The sequence below is a fragment of the Eulemur rufifrons genome, chromosome 6 (assembly GCF_041146395.1).
Source record: "Eulemur rufifrons isolate Redbay chromosome 6, OSU_ERuf_1, whole genome shotgun sequence".
Taxonomy (NCBI): Eukaryota; Metazoa; Chordata; class Mammalia; order Primates; family Lemuridae; genus Eulemur; species Eulemur rufifrons.
Window position 1 is genome coordinate 55,039,012 of NC_090988.1, and position 23,836 is coordinate 55,062,847.

General features: G+C 48.3%; 1 protein-coding gene across 10 annotated transcripts; it reads left to right on the top strand.

Moving 5' to 3' along the window:
- Positions 1-23,626, top strand: PGAP2 (post-GPI attachment to proteins 2). Of its 10 annotated transcripts, XM_069471090.1 has the most exons (8): positions 31-108; positions 9,829-9,849; positions 13,074-13,248; positions 17,197-17,365; positions 21,219-21,471; positions 21,614-21,720; positions 22,349-22,457; positions 22,617-23,626. In XM_069471090.1, the coding sequence occupies exons 3-8, from the start codon at positions 13,115-13,117 to the stop codon at positions 22,745-22,747; spliced, it is 903 nt and encodes a 300-aa protein (XP_069327191.1). In that variant the 5' UTR covers positions 31-108; positions 9,829-9,849; positions 13,074-13,114; the 3' UTR covers positions 22,748-23,626. The 10 variants fall into 10 exon arrangements, with proteins under 10 accessions (XP_069327189.1, XP_069327191.1, XP_069327190.1 ...); XM_069471088.1 differs by lacking the exon at positions 17,197-17,365 and having other exon boundaries at positions 1-223; positions 9,827-9,849; XM_069471089.1 differs by lacking the exons at positions 31-108; positions 17,197-17,365 and adding an exon at positions 9,509-9,618.
- Positions 23,627-23,836: the final 210 nt, after the last annotated feature.

A 23,836-nucleotide genomic window follows, 5' to 3' on the forward strand; every position in this document is an offset into this window, starting at 1 on the left:
GGGAGTAGAGTGTGACGCTATAACGAGACTCCGCCCCCTTCCTGCGTGCGGCGAGACTCGGGCTGTGGGAGCTCGGGCCAATCAGAGGGAAGCCCCCAGGATGGCATGGTAACTCTTCTACCCTTTCCTTGCCCCAGCGCGCGGGCGGTGATGGGAAGGTTTCCTGGTCGCTCTGCCCGCACTTCTTGGTTAGACCACGTGCGGAGCTGAGCACCCTCTGGGGATCGGGGGTCCGTCTGTCCGCATAGCTTGTCTGCGACTAATCTGAAACCTTAAATCCCGACCCTCTTCTCTCATGACTCAAGCTTGCCCCAGCACACTCTTTCCCTTTCTGAATTGCTAGGGTAGACATTATGAGCATTGGAGATGCCCTCAGGAAATGGCCCCTCTTAGAGTCTAGTACAGATGAGGATTCTGGAACTTCTTTCCCAGATGCACGTTGAGAACCCCTACTTATTCTTAAAGGAGTGGTTCAAATGTTTTCGCCTTCCCTATAATGCGCTTGCCGACCTTCCCCAGGCAGTTGAGCTAATGCTTGTGCAGGCCTCTGTTACAGCCTTGTCACTTTGTATCCTATTATTTTCCTTTCGGTTTTCTGTGCCCTGGGCTCTTGGAGGTCAGAGCTGCATTTTCATCTTCTTGATATTCCTTTCATCCCGCGGCCTAGCTCTGAGCAGAAGCCTGATATTACAAGAGGGAGAGGTGGGGGTCTCAAACAGAACAGCAGGAACTGTACTCGGAAAGCAAAGTGCATACAGACTACACCTCCGCCACCATCTCTTCTTGGGATGTCAATACAAATTGAAATGGGTTTGACCCAAAGCATAGATGAACTTAAATCCTCTGGGTTTTTCAGTGGTAGCGAGGGATTAGAGATAATTGATTTGTTTGTTAAAAACCTGAATGATTTGCAAAGATGGAATAAGATAGTAGATGGAAGAAACCACACATTGTAGGTGCTCAGTAGATGCTTAAAGGAGGAAGAAAAATAATGTATGAAGCACTGGGCTTGTCAAAACTGCAAGGGGGTTTCAGTCTAGGTACAGTTGCTTGTTGCACAAAGATCCAGTTATTGAGACAAGTAGTATTCCCACAAACGTCTTGCCAGAATGGGAGAAGCTGCCTGGAATCTCTCTCTCCCCTACTGAGGGAGATCATGGACTATTAAAAGAAGGGCCACTGTGCCTTGGGGCAGGTCGTGGTGTATCTCACAAAGGACTACATGCAGCTGAGCGAGGTGGCTCACGCCTGTAATCTAGCACTCTGGGAGGTCAAGGCTGGAGGATCCCTTGAGCTCAGGAGTTGGATACCAGCCTGAGCAAAAGCGAGACCTGTCTCTACTAAAAATGGAAAAATTGGCCGGATGTGGTGATGTGCGCCTATAGTCCCAGCTACTCAAGAGGGTGAAGCAGGAGGATCGCTTCAGCCCAGGAATTTGAGGTTACAGTGAGCTACGATGACGCCACTGCACTCTACCCAGGGCGACAGAGTGAGACTCTGTCTCAAAAAAAAAAAAAAAGGGCTCCACGCATTGGGACAGGTTGTGGGGGATGGTGAATCTTACCTTCAGGAAGTCTGCCCAGGGGCTTTTAGAATCTCATCTCAGTTGTCTTGCAGAAAATCCACCATCTCTGGGAAACAATTCAAAAGGTCAAATAGTTTATTAGGGGAGAGGATTATTTAGAGGTCATTGAAATTTTTTCAATGGGTGGCCAGTTACAAGCTTGTGGCTCCACTGATGAGCTTCCCTCCACACTAAAAATTAATATATGGATGGACAAATTGTAAAGCTAGTTTAAACATCTGACTGCAGTCACCTTCCTCCAAACACCCCTCCTTTCTCACCACTCTCCCTTGCCTTTGCTCTACTCGAGAAAGTCATTAGCTCTCCCTGATTAGTTACAGTAACTTCCTTACTGCCCTCCTGGACCTTTGATTTCTCGCCCTTCAATCCTCAAACCCAACCATGTTTAAGCCTCTCTTCTAATTTATTTTGGTGTCTCTAACACAAGGCACATAGTGGGTGCCCTTAGATTTTTGATGCATACATGAATGAATGATTTCCTTCAGTGGAAAATAGTAGCAGAAGTGTTAGACTTTGGAGTTAGAAACCCCGGGTTTAAATCTGAACCCAATCATGTATTAGCTAAATGAACTTGGACAAATTTCCTAGCCTCTCTGAACCTCAATTTCCTTGTATGTAAAATGGGTATAACAACTGTATTTGCCACACAGGGTTGTTGTGAGAATTAAATGAGATAATACATGTAAAGCACTTAGCATAGTACCTAGTACACAGTAAGCCCAGCAATAAGTGATATGTATTCTTTAGAAATGTCAAGGAGTTCCCATTCTAAATATTCTAAGACATGGATTCTGACACAGAAAGGGGGCTCAGAAATACATCTTTTTCTTTTCTTTTGCTAAAAAATGGTTCTGAAAGAAATATGTCTTGAGTGGGTAAGCGAATGAATATATTCAGTCCAAAGTACTGGTAGGTGTGCAGCAAAATAGTGCATGCTGTAGAAAGACCAGAAGAGTACACATTGGATGAGGAATGCTCCAGGGAGGAATTTCCTGTGACCTTGGTGATTTCTAAGGATATCTTGTTAGGTACTCTGGTAAGTATGTGGCCCACAGGTCATCATTTCCCAGGACTCCTGACTGGTGAAGGACATCTTTATGGAGCCAGAGGTTCCTGGCCCACCCACTCCTACCCATCTTTCAGTTATCATCATCTTCCTTCTTCTGCTCTGAAGACAAAGAGTTTGGTGCATACTCACAAAAGCTTGCTGAGCCAAGCTTTGTCCTAGGCATTAGGGGCCCAGAGATGTGCACAGCTCAACGCTTTGCTCTTGCCAAGAAAGAGCTAAGGAAAGTCCAGCTCTGTCCTGGGAGCACCCGTGACTTGAGAACTCACTGTATGCAGCTATGAAGGATTGGTGCTCAGGGAGGAGACAGACCTGTAAGGACTGCAAAATAATGGAAGGGCAAGAGACTTCTTTCCAGAGTGATGGTTCTAGATTTCCCATATGGTGCATTGGAAAGAGCAGCAGAGTTGGAGTCAAACAGAACTAAGTTCAAGTCCTAGATCTGCTACTTTTTATATCTTGCACAAATTATTTAACTATTTTGTGTCCCAGTTTCCTTGTCTATGAAATGGATACAATACTTTGTATTTTGTAAGGTGGTTGTGAAGTCAAATGGAATTTGCAAGGATTGGGCACTGTTTGGCCCATAGCAAGCACTCAGTAAATGTTGATTCCCTTCCTCTTTTCCTATAACTTGATAAGGAAGGGTGAGTTTTATATATAGCATGTAATTGCATTTTTAGAAATCCTATATGAATACCTTTGACTTATAACTAGAACATTTAGTCAATTACATTTAATGAATTTCCTGATATTGTCAGGATTTTGTCTAACATATTATACTTTCTATTTTGTCCAAACTTTTCTGTTTCTTTTTCTTTCTTTCTTTTTTTTTTTTTTTTTTTTTTTTAATTTTTTTGAGACCAGGTCTGGCTCTGTTGCCTAGGCTAGGGAACAGTGGCATCATCCTGGCTCACTGTAACCTCAGACTCCTGGGCTCAAGCTGATCCTCCTGCCTCAGCCTTCCAAGTACTGGGACTACAGTATTGGGCCACCACGCCTGCCTTGTTGTTTTTTTTTTGTTTGTTTGTTTGGTTTTTTTTTGTTCTTTTTTTTTTTTTTTTTTTGTGAAGATGGGGTCTTGCTATGTTGCTCAAGTTGGTCTCAAACTCCTGGCCTCATACAATCCACCCACCTCAGCCCCGGCAAAGTTCTGGGATTACAGGCATAAGCCACTATGCCTGGCCTCTTTTATTTTATTTTTTATTTTCTTAATAGTAGCTGCCATTTATGGAAGCCCAGCTCTTTGCCAGATTTTTTAAAAATTGAGATATAATTGACCTAACATAAAATTCACCCTTCAGAAGTATATAATTCAGTGATTTTTAGTATAGTCACAAGGTCATGCACCACTATCCAACTCCATAACATTTTTTAACCCCCAAAAGAAACCCTAAACCCATTAGCTGTCACTCTATATCCCCTGCTTCCCTCAGCCCCTGGCAACCACTAATCTCCTTTCTGTATGGATTTGCCTGTTCTGGACATTTCATATAAATGGAATCATACAATATTTGGCTTTTGTGTCTGTCTTCTTTCACTTAGCATAATGTGTAGCATGTATCAGTACTTCCTTTTATGGTTAAATAATATTCCATTGTATGGATAAACATTTTGTTTATCCATTAATCAGCTGATGAACATTTGGATTGTTTCTACTTTTTAGCTATTATGAATAATGCTACTATGAACATTTGTATGTGAGTTTTGTGGACATGTTTTCAATTCTCTTGGGTTTATACCTAAGAGAATTGAAAATTGGAGTGAAATTACTGGATTATATGGTAACTCTATATTTTTAAGTTTTTTGTCCTTCCTGTCAAATGCTTTATTTCTGATTTTGTGTGTTGAATTTTTTAAATTTAATTTTTAAAAAATAATTGAGGTGAAATTCACATAACATAAAATTACACATTTTATACTTAATTTTTTTTTTTTTAGACAGAGTCTGGCACTGTTGTCCGGGCTAGAGTGCTGTGGTGTCAGCCTAGCTCACAGCAACCTCAAACTGGACTCAAATGATCCTCCTGCCTCAGCCTCCCGAGTAGCTGGGACTATAGGCATGTGCCACCATGCCCGGCTAATTTTTTCTATATGTATATTTGTAGTTGTCCAGATAATTTCTTTCTATTTTTAGTAGAGACGGGGTCTCACTCTTGCTCAGGTTGGTCTCAAACTCCTGACCTTGAGCCATCCTCCTACCTCGGCCTCCAAGAATGCTAGGATTACAGGCGTGAGCCACTGTGCCCGGCCAAAATTACACATTTTAAAAGTGAACAATTCAGTGGCATTTAGCCCATTCACAGTGTTGTACAACTACTACGTCTAGCCAGTTCCAAAGGTTTCTATCACTCCAAAGTAAAACCCCTTATCCATTAAGCAGTACCTCCCTGTTCGCCTCTTCCTCCAGCCCCTGATAACCACCAATCTGCATTCTGTCTCAATGGATTTATGTACTCTTACATTTTATATAAAAGGAATCATAAAATGTGTGGCCTTTTGTGTCTGGCTTCTCTCACTCAGCATGTTTTCAGGGTTCCTCTGGGTTGTAGCATATATCAGTACTTCATTCCTTTCTATGGAGAAATAATATACCATTGTATGGATATACTACATTTTATTTATTCATTCATTGGTTGGTGAACATTTGGGGTGTTTCCATCTTTTGGCTATTGTGAATAGTGCTGCCATGAACATACATATACATATACCTGTTTGAGTACCTATTTTCAGTTCTTTTGGGTAAATACCTAGGAGTATAACTGTGGGGTCATGATAACTTGGTGTTTAACTTTTTAGAAACTTCTAAACTGTTTTCCATAGTGGCTGCACCATTTTACATTCCTACCAGCAATATATGAGGGTTCCAGTTTCTCCTCTCCCACATCCTAGCCAACACTTGTTATTTTCCTTTTTTTTTCCCCATTATTGCCATCCTACAAGTACAAGGTGGTATCTCATTGCAGTTTTGATATGCATTTCCCTAAAGACTAATGGTGTTGAGCATCTTTTCACTGCTTATTGGCCATTTATATCTCTCCTTTCTTGCATTCTTTTGGATTATTCCATTTTTCCTACTATACCAGTTCAGAAGTTAAACTATCTTTTTCTATTATTATTTTAGTGATCTCCCTAGAAATTACCACATGCGTTCTTAACTTACCAAAGTGTCATGCTAGTCAATACTTTTGTGTGTGTGTGTGAGAGAGAGACAGAGAAAAAGAGATAGCCTCTTTGCTCGGTCACCCAGCTGGAACACTAAGGTATGATCATAGCTTACTGCAACCTTGAACTCCTGGGCTCAAGCGATCCATCCTCAGCCTCCCAAATAGCTGAGATTATATGTGGGTGCCACCATGCCCAGCTAATTTTTAAATTTTTTATACAGATGGAGTCTCACTATGTTGCCCAGGCTGGTCTTGAAATCCTGACCTAAAGCAATCCTCCTGCCTTGGCCTCCCAAAGTGCTAGGATTACAGGCATAAGTCATAGTGCCCAACCTAGTCAATACCTTTATTGGAAGGGTAGAGTTTCCTGAGGTGGAAAGGAGAAGAGAGCACATTCCAGGCTAGATAAACAGAGAAAGGGAAGAGAAGGTGTAGGGCCAACAAAGAGTTCAGTATATCTAGGAGTGCTACTGGGACTTCATCCTAGAAGTGAAAGGGGAGCCAAAAGAAGTTTTCTAGAACAAGGAAGATTTAATTACCGTTTGAGTCACAGTGGGGCTAATGCAAGATGAGTGAGCCTGGGGTGGGTAGTTTAAAGCCATCCAAGAAGGATGTCTTGGTCATGAAAAAGATCTCTGAGAAGAACAACTCCTCAACCCAGGAAGAACACTGATTTTCCTGAGGTTTCCCAGGAGTCAGGGGCAGAATTTGGCCTGAAGCTGGATGTCTTTAGCACTGTCTATGTCCTTGCCTCTTTACCTTCCCCAGCCATACTCACTCTGTCCTCTACCCCTAGGCAGTTGTTCTTCAAAGGCTTTTCTTACAGTTCCTAAATCTCTGCTTGATCTATCTAAATACTGCCCATCTTTGAAAAATCTAGTTCAATTAAATCAATCCAGCAAATATTTTTGGAGCTCCTACCATATGCCTGTCCCTGGGCTAAGCTGAAAGTATTAAGAAATGAATGAAACACATCAGGGTTCCATCCCTAAATGAGCTCCCAAGAAGGTGGAGGAAATGGGCAACAAATTATTTTGCTACATGGTCAGAATCCTAATAAAGGTGTGGTAGAAGGCCATCTAATGCTGCCTATGGAGTGGGGAGGTGGACAGATCATGGGATCTTGAGGGGGGAAGATAAGGAAGAAGTTGAGTTAAGCTTTATAGAAGCAGGGAGTGAAACTAGAATGTAAAATTTGTGGTTCTGGAGTGGAGAGGACTGCCAGATTATGAAGAATTTTGAATACAACACTAAGGAATTTGCTCTTTTTTTTTTTTTTTTTTTTTGAGACAGAGTCTCACTCTGTTGCCCGGGCTAGAGTGAGTGCCGTGGCGTCAGCCTAGCTCACAGCAACCTCAAACTCCTGGGCTTAAGCGATCCTACTGCCTCAGCCTCCCGAGTGGCTGGGACTACAGACATGTGCCACCATGCCCGGCTAATTTTTTGTATATATATATTTTGGTTGTCCATATAATTTCTTTCTATTTTTAGTAGAGACGGGGTCTCACTCTTGCTCAGGCTGGTCTCGAACTCCTGACCTCGAGCGATCCACCCGCCTCGGCCTCCCAGAGTGCTAGGATTACAGGCGTGAGCCACCGCGCCCGGCCAGGAATTTGCTCTTGATCCTAAAATCTGTGGGGAATTGCTAAATAATTTCTTTGCAGCAAGGGAGGGACATGGTCAAGAAGTTTAAAAGAAGAACCAATATGTCTCAGAAGAGCCATGTTGCTGTAATGGGGAGGATGAGGGAGAGACAGGATGGCAAGGAGACCAGTGAAGGAGATCTTCTATAGAGAAGCTTTCCTTGAAAACCGCATCCCACATTCTCTTCCCTTCTTCTGCCTCCCACTTCTGTACTGCTCCATGCTACTGGGGGCCAGAACATCCCTGTGAACAAACACTCAGTCTCTGGGGGGTATCTGATATGAGTGTGTAGACAGAGGGAGTGGAGCAGTGATTGTGGGTAAAGCTGGAAAATGGTGGTACTGTTTCAGGCACAAGCCTCTCTAGGATATGTCCAGATACCAGGCAAATCTACCAGGAGGACAGGAGACACTGGAAGGCCTCAACAGCAGCAGTAGCTACTTGGACAATGGACAAATGCCAGTTCAGCAAACACTTAGTGCCCACTGAATGAGGGCAAGACTAGATGCTTAGATGCATGTTCAACTTCTTTATCTGTAAAATGGATTTCATCAAAGGTATCTCACCAGATTATCAAGAGGATCAAATAAGAGTGTGTACATAAAAGTCCTTGGCACATATTAATAGTAAGAACTCATTTATTTTCTTCTGCTTTTCCTCACATAGATCAAGGTAGGTGAGTCTTTCAAACTTACAGTGAAATAAACAGATTTTGAGAGGGTCAGTGACAATCAAGGTCAGTTCGGAAAAAGCTCAGGACAAATTCAGACTGTAGCTTACGTGTCTAGTCATAATAACTATCACATATTGTGTACCTTCCACATGCCTGCTATATTACCTTTAATTCTCACGACAACCCTCTGATGTGGATATTCCAAAAAGTATTTTATAGATGAGAAAACAGAGGCTCAGAGCTATATATTGCCCAAATAACTGGAGGTTTAGAAAATTAATCTAAAGAATTAGATCAGAACACCTTGAGCTTCCAGCATTGAAGGTGGTCTAGAGGAAGGAAGAAGGAATGGTACTTAGGGCCAAGGGAACAGACAAGGAATCAAGATAGGGAGCAAGGGCCAGGAGCAGACACCCCTGGGTTGGAGCTAGACAAGAGGATGACACGAAGCCCCAAGTCAGAAAGTCTGACTCTAGTTGCCAAAATTGGAGGGAGGTGGTTCTTTTAGTAAAGTTTTACTGTCCATTCACCCTGGGACCTTAAAGAACAGGATGAGGGAGAATTCAAAGTCAAGAAAAGTAGCTTTTAGAATAAGACACCTTCTCTCCAGCGTTGGACTCCCGCCCCCCTTCACCACCAAGTGAATCTGAGATTTCTCTGTATCCCCCACCATTGCTCAGCCTGGGGCCTGTCACAAAGAGGGCCTAGGCTGAGTGAATGAACAAGAGTGGATGCATGAAGAGCTCTGGCAAATTAATCAACAAACGTAAGCCCCTTTTTCCCATTCTGCAAAGTGGCAATTATAGCTATCTTGTGGGATTAAGGGAATGACCTCAGGTGCCAGACTTGAATCCTGGTTCTGACATTGTGACTTAGGTAACTTAGCTTCTCTCTTTTCCATTGGTAAAATGGGGATATTAATAGTATTTACCTCATAGAATTTTTGTCAGAATTAAGTGAGATTACACATAAAAAGTGGAGTGCCTGGAACATAGTAGGTGCTCAGAATGTGGAATTACTGTGAAGATTTAAATAGGAAAGATGTTATGGTAACCGTGTCTAGTTCAGAGGTCCTCCACCCCCTGCAGGTGCTCTGGCAACCTCCCAATGTACCTGCAGGAGGCATTACTGGTCCCCTAACCTTTCCCTGTTGGGGTAGGATGGTTTTTGCAAAGGGAGCCCATGGTATCCCGTCACGGCACCAAAAAAAAAAAAAAAAAGAAAGAAAGAAAAAGGTATATAAAAGGGAGCCGGTTCCCTCTCAAGTTCTTTTATGGGTCAGTCAGGGTCAGGGTGGGAATAAAAACCTAGCAGCTGGTTTCTGGGTGTTAATCCTGTCCTTGTGGGGAGACCCAAGGCTGGGGATAGGAGATTGTCTCCCTGTGCTATGACAGGACATAGCGCCCTCTCCTGATCAAAGGCGGGAACAGCACTGGGCCGGAGTTTCTGGGTTGGGCCTCACAGGATCTCACTACCTGCAAAGGTGCTCTGCTCTTTGCTGAAATGTCCCCAACCGGTTCTGGGGAGCAAAATTTGGGGGATGGGCGCCGAGGCTGAGACGAATCTGGCTTAATGTTTCAGAAGAGCGAGGCTGGATAATCGGTGAGAATGGGGGTAGTGGGTAGGAGAGACTGGGGTCAGGGAATGAGAGAAATCAGGGCCCTGTTGAATTAATTTTATGTTCTTTCAACAGGTGATGGAACGCAGCTGAGAGGTAAGGTGACAAGGTGACTCATCTAACATTCAAATCCAGATGTCCAGGGCTCTTCCGGCTGTCTTCACGCAGCTGAAATTGGTGAGGCAGTCCAGGGCTCGAGAGGCATGGCTTGAGGAGACGCCAGAGTAAGGGGGAGAGCCGGCGGTCGGGGTCCCCAGAAGCAGGGAGGAGCCAGCAGAGAATCCGGGCGCTGTTTCCTCCCTAAGTTCCGCCCCGAGCGCGCCGGGCCCGCCCCTGCCGTTCCCGCTCCGACCCGCCCCCCCGGAGCTAGCCCCCGGCCCAGGCCTGGGCTGCCCCCAGGTTCCACGGCTTCCAGCCTGCGCTGGCGCGGCGTCCTGGCCACGACCGCCTGGGTGAGTATAGGGGTGGGTGTGCCGGACCGCCGGGCAACCCCACTCGGGGGAGCGCGACCACGCGGTCCAGCTTCCGCAGGGCCGGGCCCCAAGCTCTGGGGGTCTTGGTGCCTGCTCTCCTATCGCAAATACCGCGTATCCCAGGAACTGCTGCTGTCTGGACTTGCCGAGCTGACCGCCCCCCTCGCCTCCCCAACATGGTGCTGGGCGTGCAGGGGTTGAGCTCTCCTTTCTTTACTGGGCAGGGCCTCCTGGTCAAGATTCCTTCTAGGTGCGGTGGATGGAGAGGGTGGGGGGTAGAACCCCATAGACAAGTTTTGAATCCCAGCTCTACCAGTTATTAGCCTGTGACCTTGAGTAAGTATTTTTAACCTTCCTGAGCTTCAGTTTTCTCATCTGTAAAATGGATACATATAGGCTATAGTGCCTAGCTCATAGAATTATAGCGAGGATTAAGAGACAGTGTATGTCTGCGGGGTGCGGTGGCTCATCCCTGTAATTCCAGCACTTTGGGAGGCTGAGGCGGAAGGATGGCTTGAGCCCAGGCGTTCAAGACCAGTCTGGGCAACATAGCGAGACCCTATCTGTACAAAAGAATTTAAAAAAAAAAGCCAAGCTTGGTGTTGCGTGCCTATAGTTCTAGCTACTCTGGTGGCTGAGGCAGGAGGTTCGCTTGAGCCCAGGAGTTTGAGGCTGCAGTGAGCAATGATTACACTACTGCACTTTGGGCAACAGAGCAAGACCCTGTCTCTAAAAAAAAAGAGAGAGAGAGACAATGTATATCAGGTGTTTAGCAGGGTGCCTAGCACTCTACAGGCACCCAGTAAATGTGGATTTGGACTGGAGGCTGAGCAGATCTCTAGGGACTTTGGAGATGAGATAGGAATACTCCTAGGAAAGCAGTTTTAAGCTCAGTGGTACCAGTGAGAAAGTTAGAATTGTCTGGGAGCTGAACAACTGCCCTTTAGGTAGTGAGCTGCTGGCCCTAAGGTGTAGAAGAGTGGAATGATCAAGTGGGAGGGGCCTTAGAAATAATCTAAGCCACATGATTCCCATGTTCCATAACTGTGGAAACAAGCTCAGAGTGGTTAGGTGGCTTGCCCAAGGTCACACAGCTAAAAGGGAGATCAGGCATACCTCTAAGAAGTAGAAGAAACTGTCCCTTGAACTTCCTCATCACCCCCAGCTTTGGGTAGTGCCTATTCATTCCCTAAAGATCTGATCTTCAATTTGGGGATCCCAGTGGGTCCTGAAGGATCTGGGGCATCAGACTTCAGGGGGACTAGTGCTACTGCAACTGAAGAGTCTGGGTTTGAGCTGAGTGGGGAAGGTGCTCCCCATCTAGGGCCCTAAGGGACTTATAGTTCGTTTAAAGATAACCCAGGGAATGTGTTTGATCTGGGAGGCTCACCATAGCCACTTCCAACTCCCCAGGGTTATCCCTGATGTCCCTGCCCCAAAAGGGAGAAAGGAACTTGAGCAGTTGGGGCAGGCTGCCTGACTGGGCTTGCAAAGGCAGGTGGGGAAAGACGGATAAGAATGCAAAGGTGTATCCACTTGGCTTGTTCTGGAATGAGGGTGGGACTGGAAAGGAGAGTCATGAGGGTGGGGCCCTGAAGAGTTGGGACTTGATTTAACTAGGCCTTTGAGCCCAGCAGAGCAGCTTCTTTACCTGGAGTCAGGCCTAGCTGGGAAACAAGAAGCCTAAATTCCAGGGATGGCTTTCCCTTGGACTCAGGATGTAGCTTTGAGGAAGGGCCTTTCTCTCTCTCTGCATCTTGGTTTCTCTATCTTTTCAGTGGGAACAGGGCTAACTGGCTCACCTATGTAGGATTTGGTTTTTCCTTTTCTTCTTCCTATGGACAGGTACCCCTTCTCCCTCCCTCACTCCAGTCCTAACCTGACCTTTCTGCCCAGAGCTCTGACACAAAGAGGAAGGGGTCAAGAAAGGCCAGAGTTGCAGACTGTAAGTCTTCGTGGGCCCCACATCTTTCTACTGCTGGCTATTCCATCTAGTTGCTATGTGACCCTGAGCAGATTCCTGCTTTAACTTCCCTGTCAGGTTGGTGTAATAGCTACTTAGCTATTACAGTTCCCGTCCTTAGTGACCCTTGTCTGGAGGAGAAATCACAGTGTTCAGGAGCCCTTACCTATTCACAGGAAGGTGGTGGATAGGCCCCTGGGCACTTGGAAGCCTCCAGAAGCTGACCAAGCAGGTCTCTCCAGCAAACAGCAAGCCCAGGCTAGCGCCAGGCCTGATTCTGCAAAGCCTTTCACCCTCAGAGCACGTGAGGCAGCAGGCAGGGACAAGCAGGGGGTCAAAGTTCTGTTTGCTTCCATGGAGTCCCTGCTCTGTGACTGCGGTGCAGGCACACAGAGCACACAGAACCTGGCAAGGGACGGAAGGTGCAGGAGGGCCCGAGGCCAGTGGGGAAGCAGTGAGAGCTGATGCGAGGCCTGGAAGCTTGGAGGCTGGGCCTGAGGCTCAAAGGCTTGGGGGAGGAGATGGTCCACCGGTAGGTTTTAGGATTGGTTCTTAAAACAAAGAGAGACTAGTTAAGCCAGGTCCTGTAGTCTTAAGGCCTGTCAGGCCAGGTAGAGGGGTGAGGAGAAGGTCTCCCAATCTATTCAAGCTTCATCCTAGCACAAATTTGGCTCACTGTCTTCTCTCTGAAATTGAGGTGGTCTTGGGATTCTGAGTCAGTCTTCCTCACCTAGGGCAGGAGCTATCCAAGTTTAGGTGACTTCTTTCTCAGACTGCCTACCGCATAGCACAGCTAAGTTTAGGACTGAGCACAAGGGCTGACTTCACCACTGAGTCCTAGCCATATTGCCTAAGGCCCTGACAGCATGCCACTCCATCCCTAGGTCTGACAAGATGTACCAGGTCCCACTGCCGCTGGACCGGGATGGGACCCTGGTCCGGCTCCGCTTCACCCTGGTGGCCCTGGTCACGGTCGGCTGTCCATTTGTCGCCTTCCTCTTCTGCATCCTCTGGTCCCTGCTCTTCCACTTCAAGGAGACAACGGCCACACACTGTGGGGTAGGGCTTGGGGGGCACTGATACCTCATATTCAGGTCCATCTGGATCTTCTTTGGCTCCTGAATCTGTTTCAACAGGATTAGCCAGCTCTCCAGTGGGGTCCATCAAACATACAGGGCTGCTGGGGGATTGCCTACAAATTGATGCCTCAAGAATTAGTTTCCCTCCACCTTCCATGAAGGTTCCAGGGGATGGAGTCAATGAAGTGAGCAGCTCCAGAGCCCACAACACAATCCTGACTTCATAAAGGAGCAGATTCTGGAGCCCCAGGGCTTTCTGGGGGGTAGAGAGAGAACAGGATTGGGCTAGGTGTGGCAGGGTGGGCTTATACCTGTCTCTATGGTAATGTGATTTTGTATATATGTGTGTATGTGATTGTGAGGGACATGACTGTATATGATGGCTTTGAGTGGGGTATGTGCGTGAGCAAGACTATCTCTGTGCCTGTCTATATGGAGACCTGATGATGTGTGTGTATATGTGTATAGGTCCCATACCCTTTGAGGTTCCGTAGATGACCGTGTACCTTCTGGACAGAGATAGGGGGTGCTGGGCCAGGAAGAAAGATGTGAGAATTCTTTCTCTGTAGGATATGGGAGTAAATGGGCTAGACTTGTGTTGACATCCACTGACTCTGTATTACCTTGAGACACAGAGACTGAGCCTTGGTTTCTCTGTGTCTAAAATAGAGTTAATAATCTGTCCTGCTCCTCCTTCTCAGGGCTAGTATAGAGCTCTAGGAAGTATGGGATGGTGGTTTGGGCAATGTGAAGGGTGAGGAGCAGAAGGAAGAGGGGGAAGAAGAGATTTTCAGATTGGAGGGCAGGCAGGAGATGAAGTTAGCCTAGGGGCTCTAGGTGTGGCAGAGGCGGGGCCTGGACATGGGCTCTTGGGCTGGCCTTGGAGAGAGCTCTGAAGGGCCCTAGCCAGCTGGATCCCTGCTTCCTATAAAGAGCATCTGCTGCAGAGAAAGGGGTAGGACTAGCAGTGGGGTCTGGCTCAGAGTAAGGGGTGGGGACCCACTTCTTTTGTTCATATGACTTGAAATTTCCCTTCTTCCTGATTCGTCAGTGGGTAGACGTGGGCCTTGAGATGTGGGTACCCAGTCTGATGAGACCTACAGCTGAGAACTGTCAGAAGGAACAGGACTGGGAGAAAAGGGGGTGACCAAGTTATCTAAGGGGGAGTTTCACCCTTTCCTGACATAGTGCTTAACTTCAGATAAGGCATTAGATCTTCCTGTTACCCTGGCCAACTCCTGTTCATCTTACAAAACCCTGCCCAGGTGTCTCCTCCTCTGACAAGCTTTCCCTAGTCTCCTTGGGGCAAACTTAATCACGCCTCCTGTGAATGCCGACAGTCCCTGTGTTGTCTCTCATACAGTTCTGTTATCGCATTTGTGTCTGCCTTCCCCACCAGACCAGGATATCCTTGAGGGTAGACGCTACATCTGAGTTAGACAGTATTTCTTGAATAAATGAATAGGATTCCTTAGCCTAAGTCAGTGCCCTGGGAAAAGGAAGGCATGGTATAAGGCATTCATAGTCCAAACAAAACTTATTTGTTTGGCAAGTGGAGTTAATGGGACTAGGCTGTTTGCTCTGTCCCTTGTGGCTGGCCCAGAGGGCTAATGGGACCAATAACCTCAGCATGCCTTGTATACCTATTATCCATTCTTGGCATACCACTTAGGGAACTAAGGCATAGGTAGTTGCTGGAGGGGTACCTGGTTCCTCTGGAACAATAATAGGCCTAGTGACCCTGGGGGTATTTTGTCCCCACTCCTAGGAACTATCCTGTTGGATCCACCTGGGTAGAATTTGAATTCCCATCCAGAGTATTCCAGGAATGGCCAACCCCGGGAATAAAAGAAGCAACCTAGTTCAATATATCTATATTTATGACTTTGTCTCTGCTTGCACATCCCCAGTGATGAAGAGCTTCCTTTCTCCCTAGATAGCCTATTCTAAGGAACCTTAATAACTAACAATTAGCAAGTTCTTTCTTATAGTGAGCATATACTTTCTTTCTGGTGAATCTCTGCCCTGGCCCTGGCACTGCTTTGGTAGCCATAGAGCTACTCTTTCCTCCTGGCTTCATATCAGCCCTGCAGAGACCAGAAAGCGGTAATGAGGTCCCTGAATCTGTCTTCTTAGGTAGCATAGCTCCAGTTCCTTCAGGCAACCCTCCCAGGACATGATCTCCAGGCTCCTGCATACCGTGAATATGCCCTTGGACTTGGCCCAGTTGGGCCTTGATCTGGGCATAGGACTCCAGGTGGCCTGGGCAGTACAGGCAAAAATGGGACTGTTCATTTCTATTACTGACTGGGAGACTTCTGTTGATGCAGCCTGAGCTGCCATTAGCTGTTTCTGCATGGGTACAGGCTAAACACTGATACCTCATATTCAGGACTATCAGATCTCTTTTGGATCCTGATTCTATTATCATAGTATTAGCCAGTTCTCCATGGAGGCCCAACAAACATACTCAGTCCTGCTTTAACAAAAAAGGGCCAGATCCTATTCTGCTTTTTCTTCATTCCTAGAAACCTAACTATATCCCTGGACACAACCCTGAGAAAGGCTCCCACCCCCATCCCTGGCAAGGAAGCTGCTGTGGGCTGACTTTAGCCACTATCGCTTCTTAACTTTGCAGAGTGTTCCAGGATTTATGACGTGGCCTTGTTGATCCAGGGAAGGCTATGTGCTTGGGCAGGCGTGGAGAACTGGGCACTGTGGGCGGGAGGGCAGGCCCTGAGGAGCTAGGTGTGGGATCCTCTAGTCTTAGAACAGTCTCAGTCCAGCAAGAGCCCTCACTGAACCCAAGTCCCGGATTCTGCAGCACCCAGTGTGAGTGTTTCTTAGCGAGCCCCCAACCCATCCCTGATGCTGAGCTAGACTAGTGGACTGGGGTCCCATTAATGGAGGGGAATACGAGTCCCAAGGGGAGATTTGGTCCTATGCCTTTTAATACTAAGCCATCTCTGTCTGCCCCCTGCTTGCCACAGAAGGGAGCCCAGTTTAAGGGTGGTTGGGGCAGTATGGGTTGGGAGGGAGTTCGCTGCTAGGGGGGAGAAGGGAGTAGAAGAAGCTCAGCTCTGCCCTGGTTGGATCTAGGTCTGGCCTGAGGCTTCCTGGGTCTGGCCCAGGACAGCAGGCTCAAGTTGTGGAGAAGGTTCCCATGACCCTCAGATTCCCCCAAACCTTGGATTGGGTGACATTGGGTCCCCTCAGAGGGGAAGGAAATGGGTGTCTGGGCCTCCACAGGGACCCTGATATTTTGGGATCAGGCTACTATTGGCCTGAGGCTTAGATCATTCAGAACCTGGGGGTGGGATGGCTGGCAGCCTGTGGCCTCACTGAAATAGGTTCCAGGGTACTCCTACTGTTCCTAGTTGAACTTGGGTGAGGAGCAGGAATGTGATCAGACAGGGTCAGTGGGAGGGCTTCAGCCAGTCTAAGCCAAGGATCCTTTGTCTAGGTAAAGGAAACCTTGACTTAGAGCTTTAAGTTGTTAGGTGGCAAGATGCTTTCATCCTGGTGTTTGAGTTCTGGGCCTCAGTTTCCCCTTCTGTGGAATGGGAATAATAACATTTCCACCACTGACTCTTCTCCCGAGTGGCAGTCAGGGTTGTGAGACTGAGATGGGCCATCAGAGCTCCCGTGTCCAGGCCACTGGAACCTCTATTCTCCAGGCTCTTCAGGAGGTGGACCTAGAATATCAGTATACCAAGGGGATTCCTAAGACCTGACCCTGCCTGCCTTTGCTGCTTCTCCTTCTCTGCACTGTCTTCCTACTTCCCTTATGCCCTTTCTACCCTTTCTGTTCTGGCCCTTTCTTATACTCTAAGGAGCCAGCTCTGGAAAAGGCCCCACTTTCCCAGGTCCAGGTATCCTACCAGGCCCCAAGTTGTGTCCCTTGCCCTGCTTGGACCACTCCCTACAGGATGTTCTCTGCGGCCTCCCAGCCTTTGGACCCCGATGGGACTGTGTTCCGGCTCCGCTTCACGGCCATGGTCTGGTGGGTCATCACTTTCCCTGTGTTCGGCTTCTTCTTCTGCATCATCTGGTCCCTGGTGTTCCACTTTGAGTACACCGTGGCCACTGACTGTGGGGTGAGTGCCAGGATTCCCAGCCCCTGGGTCAGGGCCAAGTCAGGAGATGGCGGTAAGGGTGGATCAGAGAGTGCAGAGAAGGTGGAAGGTGAGAGAGAGGGGAAAGGGACAAAAGGGGAGGGAGGGGCAAGTCAGAGTTAGGGAGAATATAGGGGGAGAGATGCAGAGAGAGTAGAATCATAGTCTTCCAGGAGTTGGAAGAGGATTATAAAAAGTGCAAGGAGCAGGGGAAGGGGGAGATGGGGGAAAGGAAAGGGTTGGGAATGGGCAAGAGAGATCATGAAAGGGAAAAGGAGCCTGAAGAAAGGCCAGTTTGGAAAGGAAGCCAGGACTGAGGAGGTAAGATGAGGCCAGGAGACAGGAGATATAGCAGGTGGCTTTAGCCCAGACTAGGGAACTGACTGTAGAGGACCCTCAGCCCTGATCTGGGATCCTCAAGCTTTGTTTTTCCCACTGGCAGCCCCAGGCTCCACAACCTGTGTCCACTCAGGGTTCTGCCTGCCAGAAACATGGATGGACTTCTTGCCTCCAGATCAGTCCTGAAGGCCCGGGGGTAGAAGTTCTGTGTCAGGGGCATGGAATTGAATATGGACTTGCCCTTAGCATCTCATTCCTGCAAGAGTCAGTCCTTAGATATAGACAGTCACAACACAGTGAGTTGGGATTCCTATTTTGACAAAAGGGAGTACAGGGACTGTAGGGTTCAGAGGAGGTACTTAACCAGCTTGGACATTAGAGAAGACTTTCTTTCTGGAGGAGGGGGCATTATTGCTCTGAGGGTGAAGAAAGATCTTTGTGAATGCCAGGCTGATGACTTTGGATTTTATCCAGAGGGCAGTAGGGAGCTTTGGAAAGATTTTAAGCAGGAAAGGGACGTGATCAGATTTGTGCTTTAGAAGATCATTCTGGCTCCTGAATGGAGAACAGATTTAAGGCCAGGGGCAAGAGTAGGGAGACCAGTGAGGAGGCTAGTGCAATAGCTCATGCTGCGAGGGAAACCAGAGTTAAGATGGGGACTGTGAGGATAGAGACGAGGGAATGGAGTCTAGAGAGGAGTAGCAAGTAGGATTGACAGGAGTTGGAGTTTTTGTCCAGTTGGCACGGGGTGGGGGGCAGTAAGGTAGGTAGAGAAGTTATCTATAATTTGGGGGAAATTTACCTGAGGCCAAATGATTTACCTAATGATGAAATATGAGGTGCTATGGTAGGGGATTTTTTGGAACCCTCCCTTTATACCATGTGAGTTTCTGACCTACTGCCCTATCAGAAAGGGGTTACCTACCCATCCCTCAGTCCTTTTAGCTCTGGGCTCATGGGAAAGTTTGGGGTGAGCTGTGTGCCTGGTCTCTGATAGTTCCTGATGTTGCTTGCTGCTGGCACAGTTGGTGAGTGGGGAACGTGTGTGCTTGGGATGGGGCTGAGGGTAGGGGTATATGTACCTGATTTTGTGTGTGTGTGTGTGTGTGTGTGTGTGTATGTATGTATATATGTGTGTGTGTGTATGTATGTATATATGTGTGTGTGTGTATATGTGTATATGTGTGTGTGTATATGTGTATGTGTGTGTGTCTGCGTTTGTGTGTACACATGATGGCAGAAACAGTCCCCGCTCTTAGAATCCTGCCTTCACCCCTAATCTGAGAGGAGCTTGTGAAGACAGGTCCAACAGCCTATCTCTTTTCCTCCTGAGGCTTCTGCCAAACTCTGTATCATCTCTACCTAATACCTGTTGGCAACATCGGTCAGACTTCAGGGCTTTTGAATACTTTGGGCACTCCCAGTTAAGCTTTAGATGCTGGTCCTGTTCCCCTTAAAGTAGCTGAGATTGGGGAGGAGTTTTCAGAATGAATACTTCAGGATGTGGAGGCAACACTCTTACTAACCTAACTCAAGAGAACAGAGAGGCAGAAAAATCAAGTAAGGAGACTTGGTCTTGGAAGAGTCCGGTGAAGATAAGCTTCCTACTTTTCACCTATAAGCAGCCTTCCCATGCTCAATGGCCATGTAGCTCACAGCCTCTTTGCAGGCTTTTCAGGGAAGTTTGCCTTTTGAAAGCCATCACTTACTGTACCCACTGCGTGCTAGACACCACAGATGCTTTACTACATTATATTTAGAATTCATAATCACCCTGCAAGGTAGGTAGTGTTTTATACCCATTTTACCAGTGAGGAAGTTGGAGCTCAGAAAGGTAAAGTGACTTGCTGAAGGTCACGCAGCTAATAAAGGCAGAGCTGGAATGCAGACCCAACTTCATGCAGCTCCAAAGCCTCCCTGGAGCTTCTTCACTGATTACTCAGAGTGAATATCTGAGTCTGGTTTCAAGCTATGGCCTTGAGCGCAGCATCTTTTCTCTGAGAGCTGGGTACTTAGTCTCCCTGATAGTGCTGAGGAGAATCCATCTCCTTTTTTGTGGAGGCTGTGAAGCCCCTGGCTGGTCCTGCCCCAGCCTGTGAGCTGCCTCCAGCATTGCTCACCTTTCCAGCAGTCTGGAGACCCATTCAGCATTTTCACTGGAAGAAACGAAGGGATCTTTCAGAACTCTGTCTCTGAAGACTGGTCCCTCCATAGTTAGAGCAGGTCATTCCCTTGCTAGGACACTGGGCTCTGGCAGCGTCTTGACCTTGTTAAAGGGTCTAAAAATATCCATGGAAAGTGTAGGCAATGGACTGGTACCTTCTACAGTCTTGGAATCTTTTAAAAATGCAGATTCTCACTTTCCAGACCTGCATTTTCACAACCCCCCAGTGAGTTGTAAGCACTATTAAAGCTTGTGAAGCATTGTTCTAGGCCCTAGCCTCTAAAAGATCCTCCTCCTGTCCCTGGCTTTCCTGGCTCCTTCTAAACTACTGTTCATTCATTCCCCATCCTCTCACCTCTCATACAAGCAACACACCGGTCCTTGCAGCTCTGTAAGTGTCATCTGTTCTTTCTTCCTGCACCTTAAGGAGTGAGGCTTTAATTCCTTAAGGCTATGGTCTCCAACCCCCAGGCCAGGGCCTGGTACAGTCAGTGAACTGTTAGGAACTGGGCTGCGCATCAGCACCTGAGCTCTGCCTCACTGTCCCCACCCAGGGCACCCCCCCCCACATCCCTGGAAAAATTGTCTTCCATGAAAGTGGCCCCTGGTGCCAAAAAGGGTGGTAACTGCTACCTTAAGGAATGAGGAATTCCAGGCATTGAGAAAGATGGGTGGAGGAGATATAAAAGAAGAGGGTCATTTTCTTAGATGACACCAGATTAGGAGCAACCACTTTCTTAAACATGATCAGGGTAGGGGTACCCTTCTGGCCCAGCTCCCCCAGGATCTCACAGCACCCCCTACCGCTTTGGCACACCTGCCCAGAGGAATGAATGGAGCTGGGAGCAGTCAGAGGAACATCTTAGCTGGGCAGTGAATCCAGCACTGTTCCAAGGAAGCTCAGATGGTCTGTGACTCATCCCTGTCCTCAGGACTGAATCTAGGGTCCTGGACTCCTGGACTCCTGGACCTCATACAGGGTCTTATGCAAGGCACAGCTTTGAGCTATGGGCATAGGGAGCATGTGAACCCGTCTATACGCTGCCCAAATACGTGCAGGTTTAGTGGGGGGGGGGAGAGGGAGAAGGTCCCACCATGCCCCTGCACAAATCCCAGGCTGGCTGGGGAATGAGAACCCAGCACAATGGGACTGGGACCGGACCTGGGGGGAGGTCTGGGGGAGCTGTGGGGGAACCTAAAGGACTTACTGGAGGGGGAGGGGCTGGAGCAGAGCCTTCTGAAGGCAGGGGTGATTTTGACAGATGGAGAGAAGGCTCTCCAGGTGGGCGGGGCCGGCGGAGGCAGACGCCCAGACAGGTCACAACTCTCCAGGTACCCAATTACCTGCCCTCGGTGAGCTCGGCCATCGGCGGGGAGGTGCCCCAGCGCTATGTGTGGCGTTTCTGCATTGGCCTGCACTCGGCGCCTCGCTTCTTGGTGGCCTTCGCCTACTGGAACCACTACCTCAGCTGTGCCTCACCATGTCCCTGCTACCGCCCACTTTGTCGCCTCAACTTCGGCCTCAACGTTGTGGAGAACCTCGCGCTGCTAGTGCTCACCTATGTCTCTTCCTCAGAGGACTTCAGTGGGTGCTCGGAGGAGGGAGGAGTGGGGAAGGGCTCAGGGAGGGGATATGCCCCGCCCCTTCCCAGACGTCCTGCGTCCTGCGTAGGGGTGTGGGCACTCCCTGCGTGGGATGCGCACTCCCAATCCTCCTTTCCCTCCAGCCGTCCACGAAAATGCTTTCATTGTGTTCATTGCCTCTTCCCTCGGGCACATGCTCCTCACCTGCATTCTCTGGCGGCTGACGAAGAAGCACACAGTAAGTCAGGAGGTACGGTCTACCCCTAGTAGGGCTCCAGGCGGCCCAAAAGAAAATCAGAGACATCTGTCCTCAGGAGGAGGGTAGTGGTGAGGTGGGAACTGGAGTTCTAATGGGAACCCTGGCAGAGGGGTGCTGGGGTTGGGGCTGGGCCTCGGGGACAAGTGGAGAGAGACTGATTGGTCAGAGTCTGGGACTGTGTTTGGGTCCTCGTGTGGGAGAATAGAAGAGATGGAGGCTCCAAATGGGAGCAGAGAGGGGCAGCACCCGGGCTGCAGTGGATTAGGAACAGTGTCAGGGATTGTGGTTTGTAATAGTTCCAGTGCCCCACCCACATGCAGGCCTTTCTTTTCCCTACAGTTTCTGGAGATGTAGGGCTGGTGGGTGGCTCCAGGTAACTTTCCTACTCCATCCTCCTGAAGTGGGAATGGCAGGGATACCACTGCTCCTTGGCCTCATCACTCCCCCAGATGCAGGGATGTGAACTTCTTCATTCCTGCTGCCCCTGCCTGTGTCCCCTTCCATGACCACTAGGGGGGATGAAGGGAGGTAAGGCCTAGCCCTTAGGAGCTGGGGCTAAAAGGGGAGGCTTTTACATAGCCAACAAGCTGCAGAGTGATGAGACAGCCTGTCCTCCTAGGATCGAAAATCCTACAGCTGGAAACAGCGGCTCTTCATCATCAACTTCATCTCCTTCTTCTCGGCGCTGGCTGTCTACTTTCGGCACAACATGTATTGTGAGGCTGGAGGTGAGGCCAGGACAGGATCCATAGGTGGTCATAGTGGATATGGGGCAGTTGCCATTGTTTTCCCTGTGGTGGACTAGTGGTGTGGTGATTTATCAAGTGGCCCCTGAGGAGGGGTAACCGGAGCTTCACCATGTCCTGTTCCTTGTGTCCTCACAACAGTATACACCATCTTTGCCATCCTGGAGTACACAGTTGTCCTTACCAACATGGCGTTCCACCTGACGGCCTGGTGGGACTTCGGGAACAAGGAGCTGCTCATAACCTCTCAGCCTGAGGACAAGCGGTTCTAAACCCTTCTGTTCTGCTTGGGAGGAGGCAGCCTACTGCCCAGAAACAAGAAATAAGAAACCACTCTGGCCTTCCCCACCCCATGTCCTCTCTGGGCCCTACTGAAGATGGGGGAGGGAGAAGCAGGAAGGGCACAGGCCAAGGCTGACCCCAGTGCTGCTGGCTGTTCCTTTTCCCCCCTCATATGAGCACAGGGGCTCTCAAGCAACATCACCCTTTCCTGAGAGGCATCAAGAAGCCGAGCTGGCAAGAGAGCTCCACCATTTGGTGCTAAAAAAAGCTGTGAGGTTCATGACCACTATCTAGTTCTTGGCTCTTACACAGCCACCTTTCGCTGAGGTCAGGAACCACTGAGCAGTGGCTGCTACCTGAATACTGCAGCCATTTCTCTCCACGGGGTCATTCACTTGACTAATGATTCTAATGATCTACTGTGCACACGCAGGCCTATGGCCACAGTCCCCTGATGAGGTTGCCCCGGTGTTCTGGTCCTGACTTCACCTCTTTGATTTAGTGTATGCCCCAGGGTGTGCACACTTCCCTGAGCCTCAGTGTGTCCGTGTGTATGTGGGGGTGGGGGTGCTGTATGATTTCCAAAGGCTCTGCCAGTGTGTGGTTTTGACATCATCCGACGGAGGTGGTGTTCTGTACCTGAAGGATGAGCTATTCCAGAAAAGTACCAGCACAGCATTTACTTCCCTTCTGAAACTTCTGGTATACAGACCCTCCCTCCTCTGCAAAAGGATGAGGTGGAAGGGACAGAGGCACAGATCCCTAACCCCAAATGGGCTCCCTGGTATTCCTCCATCTTCCCTACTACCCCAGATCCTGAGCTCTTTTGGCTGTACATTTTATTTTAAAGGAAAATAAATTTTTTTTTTTTTTTTTTTTTTTGCCAACAGTCTGGGCGAGACTTACTGGTCTTGGGGCTCTTCTTGTTTGATAGGAACTGAGTGAGGAATGGGCTCCAGCATGGAGGGAATAAGTCCATGGCAGGGTATGATTCTAAGTGGCAGCCCCTCAACCCCTCCTGAGTCCTGGAGTCTTCTAAGGCTGACCAAAGCCTTCATTGTGATAAACATGAGTGACTG

Bases quoted from the DNA above. Each gene is read 5' to 3' on its own strand.
- PGAP2 (XM_069471082.1), top strand. From the start codon at position 12,654: ATGCGAGGCCTGGAAGCTTGGAGGCTGGGCCTGAGGCTCAAAGGCTTG. The intron at 17,366-21,218 runs GTGAGTGCCAGG...ACAACTCTCCAG, and splicing joins CCGTGGCCACTGACTGTGGG to GTACCCAATTACCTGCCCTC. The intron at 22,458-22,616 runs GTGAGGCCAGGA...TCCTCACAACAG, and splicing joins CATGTATTGTGAGGCTGGAG to TATACACCATCTTTGCCATC.